The sequence below is a fragment of the Felis catus genome, chromosome B1 (assembly GCF_018350175.1).
Source record: "Felis catus isolate Fca126 chromosome B1, F.catus_Fca126_mat1.0, whole genome shotgun sequence".
In the NCBI taxonomy this organism is placed as follows: Eukaryota; Metazoa; Chordata; class Mammalia; order Carnivora; family Felidae; genus Felis; species Felis catus.
The window spans coordinates 50,387,247-50,407,555 of record NC_058371.1 but is presented as its reverse complement, the minus strand read 5'-3'; the positions used below and the strand labels follow the sequence as shown (position 1 = coordinate 50,407,555).

The 20,309-nt window shown below is 50.0% G+C and overlaps 1 protein-coding gene across 1 annotated transcript in view; it reads left to right on the top strand.

The window, feature by feature from the left end:
* KIF13B (kinesin family member 13B) overlaps positions 1 to 19,654 on the top strand; it is a 202,983-nt gene extending 183,329 nt beyond the window's left edge. The window contains exons 38-40 of the mRNA XM_023252641.2: positions 8,170 to 8,232; positions 11,802 to 12,804; positions 14,938 to 19,654. Of these exons, the coding sequence (XP_023108409.2) occupies positions 8,170 to 8,232; positions 11,802 to 12,804; positions 14,938 to 15,227 (1,356 nt within the window). The 3' untranslated portion in view covers positions 15,228 to 19,654. The remainder of the gene's footprint in view (positions 1 to 8,169; positions 8,233 to 11,801; positions 12,805 to 14,937) is intronic.
* Positions 19,655 to 20,309: the final 655 nt, after the last annotated feature.

Sequence of the window (20,309 nt, the reverse complement as noted above, 5' to 3'; positions counted from 1 at the left end):
CTTCTGGGGCACCTGGGTGGCTCAGTTGGTTAAGCATCTGACTTCAGCTTAGGTCATGATCTCACAATTTGTGAGTTTGAGCCCTGCATTGGGCTCTGTGCTGACAGCTCAGAGCCTGGAGCCTGCTTCGGATTCTGTGTCTCCCTCTCTCTCTGCCCCTCTCCACTCATGCTCTCTCTCTCTCTCTCAAAAATAAACAAACATTAAAAAAATTTTTTTAAATATTTTTTCTCCCCTCTACCTACCCTTGTGCCCAAATTTCAGCATGTCTAATCTTTTCCAGATTGTCTGTAACTGTACAGTTTGGCCTTCTTCATGTCACTTAGGTAATTTGTTCATTTATGTATGTATTCATTCAACAAACATGGAGTTATTCTCCTCTGTATGGGAATACAGAGATGATTGAGCCATAATCCCTACCCTTCAGAAAGCCAAATAGGATGGTGTTGTAGATGCTGTAGTCTGTGTATGTCTGAGGCTGGCTGACATGGTGAAGGTGTGCTCTAGCTGAGACAAACGTGACGGGCTGCGCACCAGGAAGAAAATCTTTGCCTAGGGAGAAAGAGGAGTGCAGGGAAGGCTCTGACAGAGCAGTGTAGTCAGTGCAGAGTGGAGTTAGCCTAACAAGTGAGGAGAGGGTGCAGCCTCACGGAGAGGTGAGGGTCTGTATGTGTTGCCAAGATGTTAAACCTTTATATTCTTTTAGGCAAGAGGGTCTCCCAGTAAGTCTTATGCCTAGTTGAAATTCTGAGTTGATCTTCCCTATTTTCTTCATTCACGTGGCATGTGAAAACCAGAGTTAAAAAATGATGGGCTATGATACGGCAAGTGACCCTCATCTTTTCCGTGAAATACTTCTAAGCGGTTCTCTTGCTTGTAACCTACTCATCTGTTAAGTTTCAGTGATGCTCAGCAGACAGCACGATTGCAGGTTCAGCTGGTGCTTGAGAAGTCAGTCCTTTTCCATCTCTGTCACTGACTCATGGGGTACCCTGGATGCATTTAACCATTAGGTGAATGTCTCTGAGCCTTGGTTTCTGTAGTGTGAGATGTAGATAATTACACTTCTATTCACTTGCCTCATGGGACTTCTCCTTAATATTTATAGCTGCAAAATACTTTGCAGTCATTTTTATTAATAGTTGCCAGATGTGTCGTAAGGATTAATGAACTTATGATCTGAAATGTTTTGAGCTCCTGAAATAGGAGGCAACTGCCTGCACAAGGGATATGTAAAAGAGCATTAAAATGCAAACAATACACATTTGGAAATTTGAGCTCTTATGTGTGAAGGACAAATGGCACACTTAAGATTTCAGTACACTTTGTAGGTATTTTTGGTATCCTTAATGAAGTTCTTGTATTCATCACAGGCCCTCACCAAATACAGAAAGCTGGGTGCCCCCTGCCCCCCACACATAGGCACATGCACAGGTGTGTACACGCGTACACAAACAGACACCGATTCTGCTAATACCACTGTTTACCCTCCTCCCTGTTACCCATCCTTTCTGGGCATCATCCTTTGACTCTGTTTCCCCAGCCTCCCCCGACGGTTGTTTCCAAGTGTTCAGTAGTCTCCCTCATATCTCCAAATTTCCATTTCCTTTTTCTCTTACCATCCAAGTTATTGACTTATTGACTCTCCACCAAACCACTGAAGCAACTTCTTGATTGATCTCTTCAAGCTTCGTATCTCCCCTGGTTCAGGATTAATCTTGTCTACATGTAGCTCTTATCACTGCTCATTCAGTACCTTTAATAGCTCATTCCTGTGGGTGAAAATCAACCGTGAGCTCACAAGGCCTCCTGAACACCACCCTAACCTGCTTCCCTCTGCCCGATGTGGGTCACTCTAGATCATTCTCTCTTCCCCAAGACCTCCTGGAAGATTGAGTAGCTTTTCTTGGGGCAGAGGTGGCAGTAGAGGGAACAGATCAGACTCAGAGAGCAGCTCCTTTGCCATGTCATTCTTCATGTTGAAAGTGTCCTCCTGCCCCAGGAAAGCCACTCAGTCTTCAAGGCCTGTCTCAAAGTAAAATCGCCCTCATGAGGGTATTCTAGACCTGTTTCATTTATCATTCCTTCTACTCTGAATTTTCTCTGCATTTGAAACTTTGATTCTAATATCTATCATTTTCCTTGATGTTTCAGTTATTTGCATACATGTCCTTGCCAGTCTGTTGAGAGCAAAGCCTGTGACTTTGTGACCTTTGTGTTCCTCACAGCGCTTGTTGCAGCAACCTGCACACCCAGACCTGAGTGTTTGTTGAACTGAATTTGGACATTGAATCAGAGTCCCAGTTATCTCCTTCATGTAGGACAGCTTTATGGAAACATTTGAAATACATAAAAGTAGAGAGGATACTACAGTGAGTCCCTGTGTGCTCGTCACCTTGTCTCAGTAACAATTACGGTGCCTGGGTGGCTCGGTCGGTTAAGTGTCTGACTCTTGGTTTCGGCTCAGGTCATGATCTCACGATTTATGGATTTGAGCCCCACATCAGGTTTCACTCTGACAGTGTGGAGCCTGCTTGGGATATTCTCTCTCTCTCTCTCTCTCTCTCTCTCTCTCTCTCTCTCTGCCCCTCCCTCCTCCCTCCCTCCCTCCCTTCTGTCTCTGCCCCTCCCCCACTCTCAAACTTTTTTTTATGCAAGCCACTTAATTTCTTATTTTTTTTTAATTTTTTTTAATGTTTATTTATTTTTGAGACAGAGAGAGACAGAGCATGAACGGGGGAGGGTCAGAGAGAGAGAGGGAGACTCAGAATCGGAAGCAGGCTCCAGGCTCTGAGCTGTCAGCACAGAGCCCGACACGGGGCTCGAACTCACGGACCGTGAGATCATGACCTGAGCCGAAGTCAGATGCTTAACCAACCGAGCCACCCAGGTGCCCCTTAATTTCTTATTTTTAACCTCAAGCTAATTAAAAATAATAGAGGGGCACCTGGGTGGCTCAGGTGGTTAAGCAACCAACTCTTGATCTCAGCTCAGGTCTTTTTTTTTTTTTTTTTTGATATAATTTATTGTCAAATTGGTTTCCATACAACACCCAGTGCTCATCCCAACAGGTGCCCTCCTCAGTGCCCATCACCCACATTCCCTTCTCCCCTACCCCCCATCAACCCTCAGTTTGTTCTCTGTATTTAAGAGTCTCTTATGGTTTGCCTCCCTCCCTCCCTCTCTGTAACTTCTTTTTCCCCTTTTCCTCCCCCATGGTCTTAAGTTTCTCAAGATCCACATATGAGTGAAAACATAGGGTATCTTTCTTTGACTGACTTATTTCACTTAGCATAATACGCTCCAGTTCTATCCATGTTACTGCAAATGGCCAGATTTCATTCTTTCTCATTGCCAAGTAGTATTCCATTGTATATATAAACCACATCTTCTTTATCCATTCGTCAGTTGATGGACATTTAGGCTCTTTCCATAATTTGGCTATTGTTGAAAGTGCTGCTATAAACATTGGGGTACAAGTGCCCCTATGCATCAGCACTCCTGTAGCCCTTGGGTAAATCCCTAGCAGTGCTATTGTTGGGTCATAGGGTAGGTCTATTTTTAATTTTTTGAGGAACCCCTACACTGTTTTCCAGAGCAGCTGCACCAGTTTGCATTCCCACCAACAGTACAAGAGGGTTCCTGTTTCTCTACATCCTCTCCAGCATCTATAGTTTCCTGATTTGTTCATTTTAGCCACTCTGACTGGTGTGAGGTGGTATCTCAGTATAGTTTTGATTTGTATTTCCCTGATGAGGAGTGACATTGAGCAACTTTTCACGTGTCTGTTGACCATCTGGATGTCTTCTTTGGAAAAGTGTCTATTCGTGTCGTCTGCCCATTTCTTCACTGTATTATTTGTTTTTTGGGTGTGGAGTTTGGTGAGTTCTTTATAGATTTTGGATACTAGCGCTTTATCCGGTATGTCATTTGCAAATCTTTTTTCCCATTCTGTCGATTGCCTTTTAGTTTTGTTGGTTGTTTCCTTTGCACTGCAAAAGCTTTTTATCTTGATGAGGTCCCAATAGTTCATTTTTTGCTTTTAATTCCCTTGCCTTTGGAGATGTGTTGAGTAAGAAATTGCTGTGGCTGAGGTCAAAGAGGTTTTTTCCTGCTTTCTCCTCTAGGGTTTTGATGGTTTCCTGTCTCACATCCAGGTCCTGCATCCATTTTGAGTTTATTTTTGTGTATGGTGTAAGAAAGTGGTCTAGTTTCATTCTTGTGCATGTTGCTGTCCAGTTCTCCCAGTACCATTTGTTAAAGAGACTGTTTTCCATTGGATACTCTTTTCTGCTTTGTCAAAGATTAGTTGGCCATACATTTGTGGGTCCCATTCTGGGTTCTCTATTCTATTCCATTGGTCTATGTGTCTGTTTTTGTGCCAATACCTGAGTCTTTGTTGAACTGAATTTGGACATTGAATCAGAGTCCCAGTTATCTCCTTCATGTAGGACAGCCTTATGGAAACATTTGAAATACCTAAAAGTAGAGAGGATACCACAGTGAACCCCTGTGTGCTCATCATCTAGTTTTAGTAACAGTTATGGGTGCCTCAGTCGGTTAAGTGTCTGACTCTTGGTTTTGGCTCAGGTCATGATATCACGGTTCATGGGTTTGTGCCCCACATTGGGATTCACTCTGACAGTGTGGAGCCTGCTTGGGATTCTCTCTCTCTCTCTCTCTCTCTCTCTCTCTCTCTCTGTCTCTGTCTCTGTCTCTGTCTCTGTCTCTCTCTGCCGCTCCTCCCACCCTCTCCCCTCTTCTGTTTCTGCTCCTCCCCTACTCTCTCTCTCTCAAAATAAATAAACTTTAAAACAAAAAGAAAAAAAAATATCAAAAAAATGAATACATGGCCAAGCTTGTATGCCCATACCCCACCGTCATTTGCACGCACCTCTCAGAGTCCTCTGGTGGAGAAATATCTACCTGACACTTACTTGGCCAGAGTCGGTTTTCTGGCAGCCACCACTGCCTGGCTTCCCACGGAGCGGGCATCATGAGCGGGTAGCATGTGAACCAGAGAACTAGGTGTGTGCAAAGTACTTGATGTTACACTCAGGACCCCGCTCAGACCTGATCCCATCTTATTTTTGACACTATTTTTTGTGTGTCCAGTGTCCTGCTCCGCACCCCTGTCATCTGACTGGTGGAGTTGGGGTGGGCCTGTTTATGAAGCAGATGTGTTTCTTGATGAAATGGCCAATGGGGGTGACTGACTATGACAGGAAGCTTGTGAGAGGAAGATGTGAGGTCTCAGCTTAGTGGCCTATAGCCATGACATTGGGCCCTGGGTACCAGGGGTAACTTCAGATACTATGGGAGGAAGTAAATATAAAAATAAAGACAGTAGGGGCGCCTGGGTGGTGCAGTTGGTTAAGCGTCCGACTTCAGCCAGGTCATGATCTCGCGGTCCGTGAGTTCGAGCCCCGCGTCGGGCTCTGGGCTGATGGCTCAGAGCCTGGAGCCTGTTTCCGATTCTGTGTCTCCCTCTCTCTCTGCCCCTCCCCCATTCATGCTCTCTCTCTGTCCCAAAAATAAATAAACGTTAAAAAAAAATAAAAATAAAAATAAAAATAAAGACAGTAGCCCCTGTATTTGAAGACTGTAAAGCAGGGTGGAGGATACTTGCTTGGAAATAACTCGAGTATCACTGTCTACTGAGTTGACAGCAGAGTGGAGAAATGGAGATTCCTGTGAGAGAGAACTGGCTAGGTGCTGTGAGGGATGGGGGAGTGATGTGTTGTGCGAGTTGAGGGGAGAGGCTTTCCTGGTCCAGGAATCCAAGGAAAGGCTGGAAGGTCTTGTGGTTGAGGCCCTCATCACGTGCAGCTGCTTTTCCCCCACCAGGATATTCTCCTTCATTCTCTTCCACTCACATTGTCTGTCTCTTTCTTTCTTTCTTTCTTTCTTTCTTTCTTTCTTTCTTTCTTTCTTTCTTTCTTTCTTTCTTTTTTCTTAAGTTTATTTATTTTGAGAGAGAGAGAGAACATGAGTGGAGAAGGGGCATAAAGAGAGGGAGAGAGAGAGTCCCAAGCAGGCTTCATGCTGTCAGCACAGACCCCAACGCAGGTCTTGATCCCATGAACCATGAAATCATGACCTTAGCCAAAATCAAGAGTTGGACATTGGATGCTCAACTGACTGAGCCACTGAGGTGCCCCTCACATTGTCTTAAACATACCTCTGATGCTAGCTCTCCCTGGCCATTAGCCCCTGGTGGCTCCCCAGTGTTGCAGGGTAAAGTGTACTTTCCTTTAGTTTATCCCTAGGTTCTTCCATGTGTTTAGACTTACCTCCCACCGTTTCTTAAGTGCCTGTGGTCTCTGCCTTTTCTGAGATCCCACCACCATCCCCCTTACCTTCAGCAGAATTAATTCCTTCTAGCTCTTTTCTCCCAAAGGCAGTCGCAAAGCATGGTTACAGCAGTACCCTTTGCTAAAACGTGGTACTCTTTGCTAAAATGCTGTTATTTGATGCTGTGAACTCAGGTTTACCTCCTAGTGAGCCATCTTGTTCCAAGTGGGCCCCTCTCCCTTTAGGTAAGAGTTTGGGCTGCTTAGTAGGAAGCAGGACTTTGGCCATCCAGTCTTAGTGCCTGTACACTGTCCAGAGCATCTTTAAAAAAAATTTTTTTTTAACATTTATTTATTTTTGAGAGAGAAGAAGTGGGAGAGGAGCAGAGAGAGAGGGAGACACAGAGTCCAAAGCAGGCTCCAGGCTCTGAGCTGTCAGCACAGAGGCCAACGTGGGGCTTGAACCCACAAACCATGAGATCGTGACCCGAGCTGAAGTCAGACACTTAATCGATGAGCACCCAGCACCCCTGTCCAGAGAGCATCTTTATGGCAGAGAAGCCTCAGGCACCCAGATACATCTTGGGAACTGGGAGGACCTGGGGTCCGAAGGGGGTCAGAAGGAAATTGGGGAGATATGAAGTCTACATGTCTAGGCAGTTTAGGTCAAGTAGTAGATCCGTGGTTTGCTGCTTCTCCTTTTGGATCCAAGAAGAGAAAGGACACTCATACTGTACGGAAACAAACTGTGACACCCAATTTTGGCTCCTCCTGGGGGATTGTTTGTGGTGCCAGGATGGAGCCCTCTTGGGGCTGAGCATTCTGAGGCAAGGTCCAGACTCTTGCATTGGAACAGGGAGACCTGGGAAGGGGCCAGAGGTTGATTGTTGGAATAAAGGCAGAAGTGGTGGATTCTTGGTTTCTTTGAGAGAATCACGTCTGTAAACCCAGCAGCTACTAAAGGAATATCTGATTTCTTCCCCTTTGCAGTTACCAGCTCCTTCTTTTGACATACGTTTTCCTTATCCTGGTGCTAATTATTTTTTCACTGTTTTGGTTTTTTTTTAATGTTCCTTGAACCACATGTCCATAAATAAGGAGTCCTTCCTTGTGCTGTTGCTGACACCCATTAATTCAGGCTCTTACCCCTCATATCTGCTCTGTTGCTGGAGTCTCATCGTAATTTATCTCCCTTAGCCTTTAAATATTTCTCCATCAGTTTGCCTTCTACCACCAGATCCATCTCCTCAAGCTTCTGCTTTCTCCACTCAGGCAACTTGTAGTGGTTTTCGTCATTACCTGATGAGGGTAGTTGCAGACACCAAAGCCTCTATCCATATGTCTGTCCTGCTCTGTTTTATGCCCCAGACTTGTGTGCTAGCCAGACCAGCTTCCTTACTCTTCACTTCCTGTGACGATGCTTGGGCACCACTTCTCCCTGGCCATCAAGGCTTGCTTTGTGTCCCACCTCCTGCCTGAAGCCTTTCCTGTCCCAACCATTTCTCTCTAGAGTCCTGCAACACTAGTATGTGCAGAACAGCCCTTGACAAACAGGCTCCATATGTGAGTGGAGAGGGAGCCTGTGAGTGTGTAGGTGTGCCATCTATGGTGTGGTTTTTAGCATGTGTCCTGTGTTGCCAAGTGGGGTATACGTGCTCGCTGTGCTCCGTATTTCCTACACTTCCCTGTGGAGTGTGGCGCCACTAGCCTTGGCATGCCTAACTGGCAGGGACTTGTTAGAATTCCTGAAGGTGTAAAAGTTCACGTTGAGTGCGTCCTCCTGATGGGCTGTCCCGTCTGTTCAGTTAAAACCTTCTGTGGTGATCTTTCTGCTTCTCTTGGTCCCTTACGCCTGCCTGTTCACTTGTTTTCTCAGCCCGTGCCCCGAATCATGGTGCAGTCTGCCTTCCCGGACGTGGGGACGCCCAGAATGGTGGAGGTGAGTTAGTCGGGCGGAGGTGGCGCCTTTGCTGGTGGCTGCCCCACATGTGGTGGGTGGCCCCAAGGCTCTAATTTTTGAGTCCACACCCATGGGTTTTTCATTTTAGTGTTCCCGTTTTGATAATTAGCTATAATATAGGTCACTGTCTTCTCCCTCTATATTTTCCTTGTTCTACTTTTCTATTTTCAACTTGTTAATCATATGATTGCTAAACTTTTAGGTGCTTGACTGCTAATGTAGTCTGCTGCTTTAATAGCCCACTGCTAGGCAAAGGCGATTTCTATAAACAGAACAATCTCCTTATCCTGAGTGTTTGCTTAATTCTCAGTTTTACATTTCATTCTGATTCATGATATCAGCGTGAAAAGACTAATGCTAAACTGGGGAGAAAATAGTCTCTTATGATCTCCCACAGATGAACAGCACTTCTCATCTTATGAATAGCAAATCTATTTTCTCCCACTGTGCGTTCATTCTCTTAGGAAGGGCTGTATCTTTATCAGAAAATTTTATTTATTAAAACAACGGCCAAAAAGGGCAAATGATTTGAAAGAGAACTCAGACCTCCACGGATTCACTCCTTTCTAAAAAGGCCCTTTTCAATCCAGAACATATTTGATGTTCATGTGCACCACCCCCCTCAACCCCATCCCCTGTGAGTTGTGTTTGCTATTTTGCTGAGGCAGGATTGGGATCCCAAGGCCAGTGGGACAGAGGGAGACCACGTCTTTCACGGGTGAGGGCACCAGACCTGTGACAGCCTCTGTGGCTCAGGGCAGCTCTGGGAGTGTCAGCGGTAAGGGAATAACCCACAGATGGGGGGAGACGGTTTCCACTCACATATCAACTCCAGTCAAGTGGGAGCGGCTTCCTGCAGTGCTGTAACGGAAGGAATCTGAGGCTGTGCTCAGGCTCAGCAGGAAAGAACCGAGCAATCAGCGCTTGCCTTCTGCCACCTTTGGTCCCTTTTGTCACTGTGGATCTGACCTCTGATCCCTGGTTGTCACTTACTGGAGACTTTAGATAAATCCTTTAACCTCTCTGGGCCATGTTGTAAAATGCATATGGTAGTACTTGCCGGCCTGCATTGAAGGATTCATGTGGAGGCAAATGGGATAATGACCAGGGAAATCCAAGCCACTGTCACTGGACTGTCACCTCCTCAGGACAGGACTGAGTTGGCCATTTGCAGATAGCTGTCCGTGTGGCAATGATGCAGTGTTACCATCGGAGAATAGGGAACATGTACTATTTCAGAACCACAGTTCCTGTTCAGGTTCTAGACTCTGGTAGTTTTGTTTGTATATTCTTCTCTGCCTGGTCAGTGATATTAAAAATAAAATAGAAAAGGATAAATAAAACATGTACAAGTTGCAAAAGAAAAATGATTGAAGGATTGCCTAATCTTTTAGAGTATTTATGTTGGTGACAGTTATTGATCTATTGGATTTAGTAAATTTTGCAGCCTGGAGATCCATCACAAAAATGGGCTGTTAATCTCAAGAGGTGCCGTTAATTTCGTACCCTGAAAGTGTGCCTTGTGGGGAAAGGAGGGCCTCTGGAGACAGGAATATAAATGACAATTCACGTGAAAATGCATGATTTATCAGACTGCTGAGTTAAGCCAAGTAACTGTAAGAGACTTATAGATCTCAGCTGTTTCCCAGTTCAAATAAATCCTGTATTTCAAATGGAAAATGGCCATTCCTGTAATATAAATAATCTTTCCGTAAATATTGGAAAACATATTTCTTTTTCTGAACAGCATCCTTCTCCAGAGCACCAACCCCATTCCCTGTTCCTGCCTTCTCTCTTACCCCTGTCATTGTGAATCAGGAATAGAGAGATAATGTGCTAACTTCTTCAAATGGCTTCAGTTATCACCGAAAGAGCACCCTAGGAGCACCTCAGAACCAGTAGAATGTGGACGAGCAGTGGCTGTCGTTATTCCCCAGGGGATGGGGCTTTGTGTGTCTCTGTCAGAGTGAGGCAGACAAGTCATACGAGATGGGGAAGCCAGCCTCTGCGGCTCCTTCCGCTCTCAGCCCCCCCTTCACTGCAGGGGAGGTTACTGCCTGGCCTGCATCTCACTGGACCAGAGGGCCCCCGAACCATGACATGGGACCAGCCTGCAGGCAGCCTGTCTCCTCTTCTTCCACCTGACTCCCAGCCAGGAGCCACAAGCTAGCCACCAGGCCCGAGGGTCATTCCTGGCAGCACTGGCGAAGCTGTGTTGAGGCACATCCACACCCTTCACTGAGATCCTCATTTCAACTTTGCAGGAGAAAGTATTCTTCTGGCTTCTAGTGATTCTCTCAGTCCCTCGTGAAGTTGGTGGTGGGCAGGAGGATCTGTTTCCATCAGAGCAGGGTGCTTAGCCTGAGTGCCGGGAGACTGGGGATGCTGGTGGGTAGGGAGGGAATCGAGATTTAATGTGCACCTATTGTGTGCTGCACCCTGTGGTAAGGACCTTGCCATGCCTCACTGACCCTACTACATGGCCGTCGAGTAGTCTTCTTTCCCACCACCAAGCCCTTGTCCCACAGCAGCTGAGTGTTCAACTTAATTCTGACACCGTCTTCCCTGGAGATGGCATCAAAGCCCATGGGTTAAGGGCTCAGGCCCACAAGAATGTCCCTGCTTTGAGTATCAGTCCCAAGTCCAGGTGGTCGGTCACCTGTGCTTCTGATCAACCAGCTGTAGATAAGGGGTTCCAATGAACCTCCACTTGGGTTTGATTAATTTGTCAGAATGGTTCGCACAACTCAAGAGAAACATTTTACTTACTAGATCACCAGTTTATTACAAGGGATACCACTGGGGAACAGCCACGTGGAAGAGGTGCATAGGGCCAGGTGTGGGGAGAAGGCGTGGACTTTTAACGCCCTCCCTGTGTGCAACACTCTCCCCATACCTCCATGTGTTCACCAAACCAGCAGCTCCCAGGAGCCTGTCCCTTTCTGTTTTTGTGGAGGCTTTATTACATAGGCATGATTGATTAAATCATTGGCAATTAGTGATTAGCTCACCTTTAGCCCCTCTTCCCTCCTTGGAGTTGGCTGTGGGGCTGAAGCTCAAATCACAAGGTGGGTTGCCCTGGCAACCAGCCCCCATCCTTAGGTGCAGGCCCAGAGTCAGCTCATTAACATGAACTCAGATGTTGTTGGAAGGGGCTGGTTAGGAATATCAAAATGCCTTTATCACTCTTACCACTTAGAAAACTCCAAGGGTTCCAGAGCTCTGTGGCAGAAACAGGATGAAGGCCAAATATGTATTTCTTATTATAAGTCACTCTATCTCAGGCAGCGAGCAGGTGGGTGACTGTTTGCTTGGTGCTCAGCATAGTGCAGAGTGCGGGCTGCTCAGAGCTGCGGAAAAAACTGGGGTCACCCGGACGGAAGTGGTGGAACAGAACTGGCACCCGGTCTGCCCAGGTGCATGGCAGCGCTCTTTTCACTGTCAAAGCTGTAATGTTTCAACTGACCACAAGATCTGTCTGAATTCTTTTGGAAATGAGCAGCTGACTTTGAATTTTAACCTTTATTCTTGGCCCTTCCCTGCTTCAGGCTTACCGAGAGAGCGTGGGGATTAGTGCGGCTCCTGATGTGACTGTGCAGATGGCCCCCGTGAAGATGTGTGACAGACCCACGAAAGCACCTCCCCAGCAGTTCGTCACTGCCAACACCCAGGCCCCCGAAGTTCAGGAAGGGCCACCCAGCCCCCTGAGTGAGGCCTCCAGTGGGTACTTTTCCCACAGTGTCTCCACCGCGACACTGTCCGATGCATTGGTCCCTAGCCTTGATGCCGCGGCTGCAGTGGGGGGCCAGACGCCTGGCTCGCCCCCTCCTGCCCTCTGCCCGGCCACCCCGGACACGGAGCTCCCATCTCCCTCTGCTGCTCCCACTGCAGACAGTGATCTTCCTGCCCGGTTGGAGGGTCAGCGCAGCCTTCTGTCCCTGCCACTCCCGGCAACGCAAAATGCTTGGGGCAACAGCAATGGTGCGTCCGAGGCCAGGGGAGCAGTTTCCTCGGAGAAGCAGAATGAAGAAGCAAGGGCTTCACTGACTCATCTCCCCACACCTGCCCCCCAGAAGGAATCACCCAGCCAACAAAGCGGCGGCAAAGTTTCCTCGGCCACCAAGCAGCTCGGAAGAGCCACGGACCATGTGAAGCCTGCCGCCAGCTTAGAGCTGGATGTCTCCAAACCACAGCCTCCAGACCTCCTGTCTCAATCACCTGCTCTGGCATCTCCATTCAGAATCCAGAAGGTGCGAACCTCCGAGCTGAAGTCGTTCTCGCGCATGCTGGGCGGGGACTCCAGCTGCCCCTCTGGTGCTGAGGAGGACCTGCCGGCCTCCGGGGGGCCAAGTGACAGCAGTGCTGGGACACAGGCCCTGGGAAAGCTGGAGGTTTCCTCAGATTCTGAAGAAGCCAGCGAAGTCCCAGAGTGGCTCAAAGAGGGAGAATGTGTCACCGTGGGCACCAACAAGATAGGCATTGTGAGGTACATCGGGCCAACTGACTTTCAAGAGGGGACGTGGATCGGAGTAGAGTTACACTCACCTTCAGGTGAGTGCTGCTTGTTTGGGGCGGTTCCCGGGGCTCCTAAGGGGATTTCGCCAACTGTGGTCTTGGGGGGAGAGTACTGGCCCTGTCCCAGCACTGCGGGGAACTTGCTATGTGCCCTTGGGCACATCATTTGACCTCCCTGAGCCTCCAGGTCACTTTTCAAAATCAGGAATGAAAGTTACCTAAGTGTTCTCTTTGTTAAACCTCCAGACATTTTTCAGAAACCTAAGACATTGATTGAAAGCTACTATCAATTTGGTAATGAATTTAAATGCCTTTTTTTTTTTTTTTTTTTTTAAGTCACAGAGGCATCTGCTTTTGAACTGTAACAGTGTAACAGTAGCTGTGTCTGCTGTTTCTGCTCAGGTTGCAAACACTGATGCCTGTGTGCAGGCTGGATGCCTTGGCTTGAGAACAGAAGAGGTGATCTCTTATGTCTCATTACAGAATGGCACACCTTAAAAGCAAATAGATCACCATTTTCTGAAAAACCAGGGCCACTACTTAAGGAAATACTTTGTCCTTTAGATATTTCTTTTTATTAAAACAGCTTTACTCTGATACCAATTCACATATTGTAAAGTCTACCTGTTAAAAGTGTACAATTAATTTAATGGTTCTGAGTAGATTTACAGAGTTGTGCAATCACTACCATAGTCTAATCTTAGAACAGGTTCATCAACCTAAAAAGAAGCCACATGTCTGTTTTGAAGGCCCTCTCCCTCCCTAAGTCCTAGCTAACCAACCAATAATCAGTTTTTCATCTCTCTAAATTTATATGCAATGTCCTAATCTGGACTCTCACATAAAGGGGATCCTACAATATGCTGGGCTTTTGTGACTGGCTTCTTTCATTCTGCATAATTTTCCAAGGTTTATCTGGTTACAACTTGTGTCAGCACTTCATCCCTTTTTCTGGCCAAATAATATTCCAGCCTGTGGAAGTTCCACCTTTTGTTCATCCATTCATCAGTTGGTTTCCACTTTTTGGCTGCTGTGAAAAATGCTGTAAGTTGGAAGTGGTTCTAGAAGAGTAATGCAGCACAGGCCAGACATTTTTTAAAGAAGTGTCTGCTATTATGTCCAGGGAAATTGGGAGAGAAGTTTATATCTGCAGTTAGACTCAAGAATTAAAGTGGAATTAGCAAATAGATGAATTCATTCAACAATTATGCACCCACCATGTGGCAATCACTGTCTTGGTTTCCAAGGATACCTTGGGGAGCAAAACAAAGTCCCTGGTCTCACTGGACTTTCATTTTGGGAGGGAGAAAATAACCAAGTAAACAAACGAAGAAATAATTAACACTTGATAGTAGTAAGTGCTGTGAAGAAAACGAAATGGGGTGAGTGGGCAGAGGACAGTGGGGAGACTAGAAGTGGGGAGCTGGTGGGCAGGGGTGGGGGGTGTGCCCCGGGAGCCGAGGGATTAGCGGTGGCCACGCAGTGAGGGACATGGTCTGTTAGATGCGCTGAGAGGTGCTACTGAGGGGTCCTTGCTGACAGAGAGGACGTGGTGAGGGTGGGCCCGTTTGGAGTCGGGGGAAGAGAGAAGGGTGGGTTAGGATGTGCAGCGAGTGAAGACAATTCATGATTGTTTTTGCTTCAAAGATCATGTTCCCCACCAACCTGTCACCATGAGATACTGACATTTAGGGGTCAGGGTGGTCCCTTTGCTCAGGTATCCTCTCTCTCTACCCACTTGAGCACTGGGTTCTCATTCTTCACCTTAATGCATTTTCTATCTGTTTTTACAAAGGAAACTTCTTTCCTCCATTTTGACACATTAAGCATGACATCTGACTAGCTACAATTTGGTGATTTGCCAGTTTCCATCTAATGGATTCAGGAAAAATAATCATTCCACCAACCACCTCCATCCAGGTTGAAAATGGTCTCTTCCCTGGAGGAGGGTGGGGTCGGTGCCACTTCTGCTTTGCTGACTTGCCTGCACCTGGCCATGGGAAATGGCAGGACGGGCGCATCGACCTCACACCTGGGCTGCCTGGGGGTGCCTGTCACCAGTGGCCAGCACATGCTGCCTGGGAGCCTGTGCCCTCGGCCTCATCTGTTTGACAGGGAGCGAGGGGCCCTGGGAAGCCACCTCTGTGTCTTCTTCTCTTTTCCCCTCAGGTAAGAATGACGGCTCCATCGGAGGGAAGCAGTACTTCAAGTGCAACCCCGGCCATGGGCTGCTGGTGAGGCCGAGCCGGGTGCGCAGAGCAACGGGCGCAGGGCAGCGGCGCAGTGTGGGGCCCAGGCTGCAGGGCGCCCCTGAGCCCCGAAGGAGCAGCACCCTCTCCGGCTCCGCCACCAACCTGGCCTCCCTGACGGCGGCTCTGGCCAAGGCAGAGGGCGCCACAGCGCTGAGGGCCGACAGGAGCCATAAGAACCCGGAGAACCGAAAGTCCTGGGCCAGCTAAGCCGGTGCCCCGGCCCTCCTCCCTCACGGTCCTCCTGGGCTGCTGGCCTGCTTCCCTGGCCAGTGCTGCCGGAGGGCGTGGCTCCCGAGCCTTGCCGGTGACGGCCCTGGGGTGGGCAGTGACACCTCAGACCCCCTTCCCTGGGGAGCAGGGCAGTGAACTCTTTTTGCACAACACAGGGCTCGTGACCTTTCCCTGCTCCTCCCGCGACTCTGGAAGCTTCATTTCTTCCTCTGCTCAGAGAAGGGGCATCTCCACAAGGCAGAGGGGTTGAAGGTTCTAGGAGCGTGGAGCAGTCCTGGATGGTGGGAGCCAGGCCCCTGCCTGGAGATTTCCCCACCTGGGGCTGTTGTTCCTCTTTTCTGTTCTGATGACCCCACTAACCTCGTAACCAACCTCGTAACCAGTGCCTTTCTTTCCCAGAGGCAGGGCATCCTCCCTCTGCCTCCAGGGCCAGCGCCCCAGCCGACCCGCCGTGGTTCTGGCTTGCTCCCCAGGCTCACTGCATCCTCTGGCCCCCCAGAGACCCAACACCAAGTAACAGACTCCCACAAGTGCCTCAGGTGGGACTTTTGGCACAAGGTCCTGGGCGCCACAGCAACGGGCACTGGGCCTGACCCTCCCACCTTTCCCTCCTCCTTTCTGCAGGGTTTTGTAGCGGTTTCTTTGTGGGCATGTTAGTGTCATTATACCTGGAAAGCGTTTTCTCTTTGCCATTTGTTCCCTTAACAGAGTGCTTGGAATATATTTATTTATATTTATTTTTTCAAAATCCGAAATCTTTCGCGAGCCACAATCATCTGCCCAGGCATGAGTGGCCCGGGCCTGCCTTGCACATCACCAGCCTCTGAGGCTGCTCAGCAGCTGCCAGCCTCCTGCCTCTGGCAGGGGTTCCCAGGGGGACAGAGGGTGATGCCCCTCCTTACGTTATCATTGACACAGACGCACAAGTGGCCTTACTCCAAGAGAGCAAAAACTTGGAGGATTATGTTATGGTGCATCTGCAATGGCAAAGTCAGCAGAGGTGTCACGACCCTATTTGGTGCAACTTTGGTTTCTTGGAAGGGCCTGAGACCAGTTTAACTTCTTGGCAGTTCTATACCCTGATGACTCCCTAAGGCTGGGGGGCTGTGGCCTAGCAGGTGGGCCTGTGCAAGGAGAGCTCCCCACTGTCCCTACCAGTCCAGACCTGGACAGCAGGAGACCCTCCACGAGCATTGCCCAGCTCTCGCAGGACACTTCCTGGAACCCTTCCCCACCAGGCTGGTTGGGAGTTGGAACGGAGTCTGCAGAAGTGAGAAGAGGGCTGGTGCCTCTGGGACCAGGGGGTGGCGTGTGGCTCCGGTGGGGAGTGCCAGGTGGGATGGAACCTCCATGGGTGAGCTAGTGCTTCTGGAACTTTCCACGGGAGTAGCCCAGGGACCTAGTGCCCAGCATTCAGCTACCTGCCATGTATGTCCTCACAAGGGAGCAGGAGCCTAGGGGACACCCTGGCAGCCCGGGGACAAACCCCGGGTCAGGATTTGTGCACGGCACTGGGAGGCCTGTTTTTAGTTCTCACATTTAGACTCTTAGAAACGATGCCCAGGAAGCCCTTTTTGAAAAATCTCTGTTCCGTAGGGATTTGAAGCCCCTACGGAGAAGTCATGTCAGGTTCCCTGCCCCAGAGTGGGGCTGTGTGGGGCCCACGGGTACCTGAGGGTTTGCAGCTGCCGCAGGCCCAAATCCCCGTTGGGGAGGAGCCCGGGATTAATTAGCTTCCATTAATTACACGTGGCGCCGCCCGCCCGCCCACCGCTTTGGGGCCCAGCTTCGTAACAGCCAGCTGTGTGCCAGGTGAGAGCTGCCGCTCCCGCCCACCCCGTGTGCCTCAGTCCTCACTCCTCACTGGGCTGAGCCCCCGTGACTTGAGCTGCCACAGGAGGACGGGCCCGGAGCTGAAGGGCACACCCCTCGTGTAGCTTTATCTCAGCAAATGTTCAGTTTCTGCCTAACCTCCTTCCCAGCGCAGAAGTCCTCCACAAATCTGTGTTCAGGTAGGACTTTTCTCTGCGGACACCAGCGTCTGTGTGGTCGGTTGATGAACGAACTGGCACCACCCCTTCCTCTGAGGGGAGCAGCGATGCTCTTACAGCCTCCGACGACCTGCCTGTGGGCAGACGTCGCACGCCCGGCTCACTGGGGAAAACAAATGGAAGGTCATTTGGCCGTTTATGATCCTTATTTACCTGGCAGAGTACTTGCCGGAGCCCAGCCCTGCGCGTGCCTTCAGCAGCCTTCCGCAGAATTGTGTCAGGAAGGCCAGTCGGGAGATGGGTGTCATGCTCTGTCTCTGTCACTTGGTTTGGTTGGCATGGAGTGGACTGCAGTGGAATTATGGACCTGAGCGGGGTCATATCAGCTGGAGCTTGCAGGAGCCGTGGAAGAGACCAGCCTGGGGTGTAAGGAGGTTTCGGGACCACCTTCTCTTTCTCCCAAGGTCCCCTCTGCAGCCAGCATGGCCTCCCTCCGTCCCCTGGGCCTGAGTTTCCTCTGCCTGAGATTCCCCACCACCCATCCCCATTCCTTGCAGGTCTGCCTCCCAGGGGAGCAGCGTTGCCCCAGCCGTGGCTTCCCCTGGGTCTTGTGCGGAAGCAGCTGACAGTGTGAGCAGCTGAGCAGAGGGCCTGCCGGGACAGCCTGGCTGCCAACGGGGTGGGAGGGCCGTCATTGGTCTCGGGAGGAAGGCATTACTGTGGCTGCTGTCTGGTATGCAGCTCTCGCCTGCTTTGGAGCACGTTTTGGGCCCCACCCTGCAGGGTGTGAGAGAGGAGACGTCTGTCCCACTGGTGTCGTTGGCGAGCTGCCACTGTGGCTGGAGAGTCAACAGTGGGCCTGCCTGGGGACCGGGAGAGGCTGGTCTGGCTGTCCTGACTCAGCTCTGGCCCCACAGGCACCTTGAGAGCCACGAGGCCTGTGTGGCTCGTCATAGGGACAGGGTTTGCAGTCCCAACCCTCCCTATCTTCTTGCTTCACAACTGGCGCGTCCCTTCAAGGTCCGGGTGTCGCTGGGTTAAGCAGGGTGCAGGCGTCACTCTGTTGCAGTCCGCTGTCTTCCTGGGCAGCTCGGGGCAGCCCTCCTCCTCCAGGGGATAAGCAGTGCGAGTCTGAGGGAGGCCTCCCTGCTCTGGTCTGCGGCCTTCACCCTCGCTCCTCGGTGCAAACTCATGTTAACCTGTTACTAGAAAAGCAGTGGCGTGTGGAAGACTTGCTCGCTAAAGCCATAGCCCAGGCAGTCCCTATGGCCCAGCGTTTATTGGGCCAAAGGTGCGGTCTTGCCGGGGGCATGGCCGTGGGAGGTGGAGGGAGGGGCTCCATCGCACCCACCTTCTGTTCTCACCTTACTAATAGGCCTGGTTTTAAATGAAGTGTCAGCACTAAGATTTGAGATGTGGTTACAGCAGGTCCCAGGCTCTGGGATTGGGTGTGACAGCAGGAGGGGATGGGCCACCTGGATGCTGGGGCCACCCCCAACGGCCCCAGGCAGCACCAGGATGTGTCAGAGGCCAGGCGGGGGATCCTCCCGGGCTTCTGCCTCCCTTTCTGCACATGTACAATCTCCACTGGCCGTCACCCCCAGGGCACTGCAGTGGCGGTGGGGCGGGAGTGGGGGGGGGGTGGCCATAGGGGGCAGCCGTCCAAAATCCCAGCCTGGCCAGAGGGCACAGGAGAGTGAGAGAGCACGGCCAGTGCATGTGGCTGGGGTCAGCCACGAAGGGCCTTGTGCATTTAGTGAGAGATTTGAGCTTCCATTGAGCTGTGAATGGGACCCTTGAAGAGTTTGAAAGGCTTAAACGGTGTTTAAATCCCCCATTACTTCCTTATGTTTTCTCATCTTGGCTTAACGTTCCCTGTATGTGAAACCCACAAGAAGTTCAAGGGTAGTTATTTTCCTGGCTGAGATTAGCTCCACTTGCTTGAAAGCAGGTTGGCCTTGTAGGCCTGCGTCTGGGGCAGGGAGTGCCTGAGAAGGCAGCCACCTGTCTGTCGTGCCTTTTTACCCTGGGGATGGTGGTTGCAGCCTGTCTTGCAGCCTAAAACACTGGCTCAACCGCCCCCACACATGTCTTTCTCTCAGAGAAGTCCATTGTGCCTTCAGCCAGGCTGCTGACACTAATTTTGTGGGGGGTCTTGGAGGGTCTTCTCCACGTGTGGAGTTCTGTAAATACGACAGGTTCACGTGTAAAGAAATGATTTTGATTGGGCGACTATATTGATTTGTTGCACATGAAGTGGGAGTTTAAAAAATCCAAAGACTCTGTAATGAATTGTAAAGACTTAATGATTTGTATTATATAATGAACTAAAGGTCTGTACTTTTGTACCATATATGCCTTTCCGTCGTATGACCAGCAGCCTCTAAATAAAACCAGATGATTTCATGCCTATGTCCGAGGCTGGTCTCCTTGCTTTCCCCTCCCCCCACCCCCGAGGCAGGGGTGTTTGAGCTCATTCCAGGCTGTCCCATGGGGCAAGGGGTGGCCTGGGTCCAAGACTCTTCAAGACTGAGACTAGGACGGGGAGGTTCAGGGAAGCCGCAGGTCCCTGAGTGCACGTCTCCAGAACCCTGCACCCCTTGTGGTTTGGACTAAAGAACCGGGGGCACCTGGGTGGCGCAGTCGGTTAAGCGTCCGACTTCAGCCAGGTCACGATCTCGCAGTCCGTGAGTTCGAGCCCCGCGTCGGGCTCTGGGCTGATGGCTCGGAGCCTGGAGCCTGTTTCCGATTCTGTGTCTCCCTCTCTCTCTGCCCCTGCCCCGTTCATGCTCTGTCTCTCTCTGTCCCAAAAATAAATAAAAAACGTTGAAAAAAAAAATTAAATTGGACTAAAGAACCGGGCAGGCCCCACGGGTTCCGTGGCCAAGTCTTACTCCCCTTGGTTGAGACCCTCTTACAGGAGCCAAGAGCCAATAGAAACTTTCTGATGGCCTTAGAACTAGGGTAACTGGAGCTTCTGGGCTAACTGGGAGACAGCTGGTCTGGAGGAGGTTGGTGGTGGTGGGGGGACAGTCCTCTTCTCTGGAGCAGGATGTCCCAGTTCTCA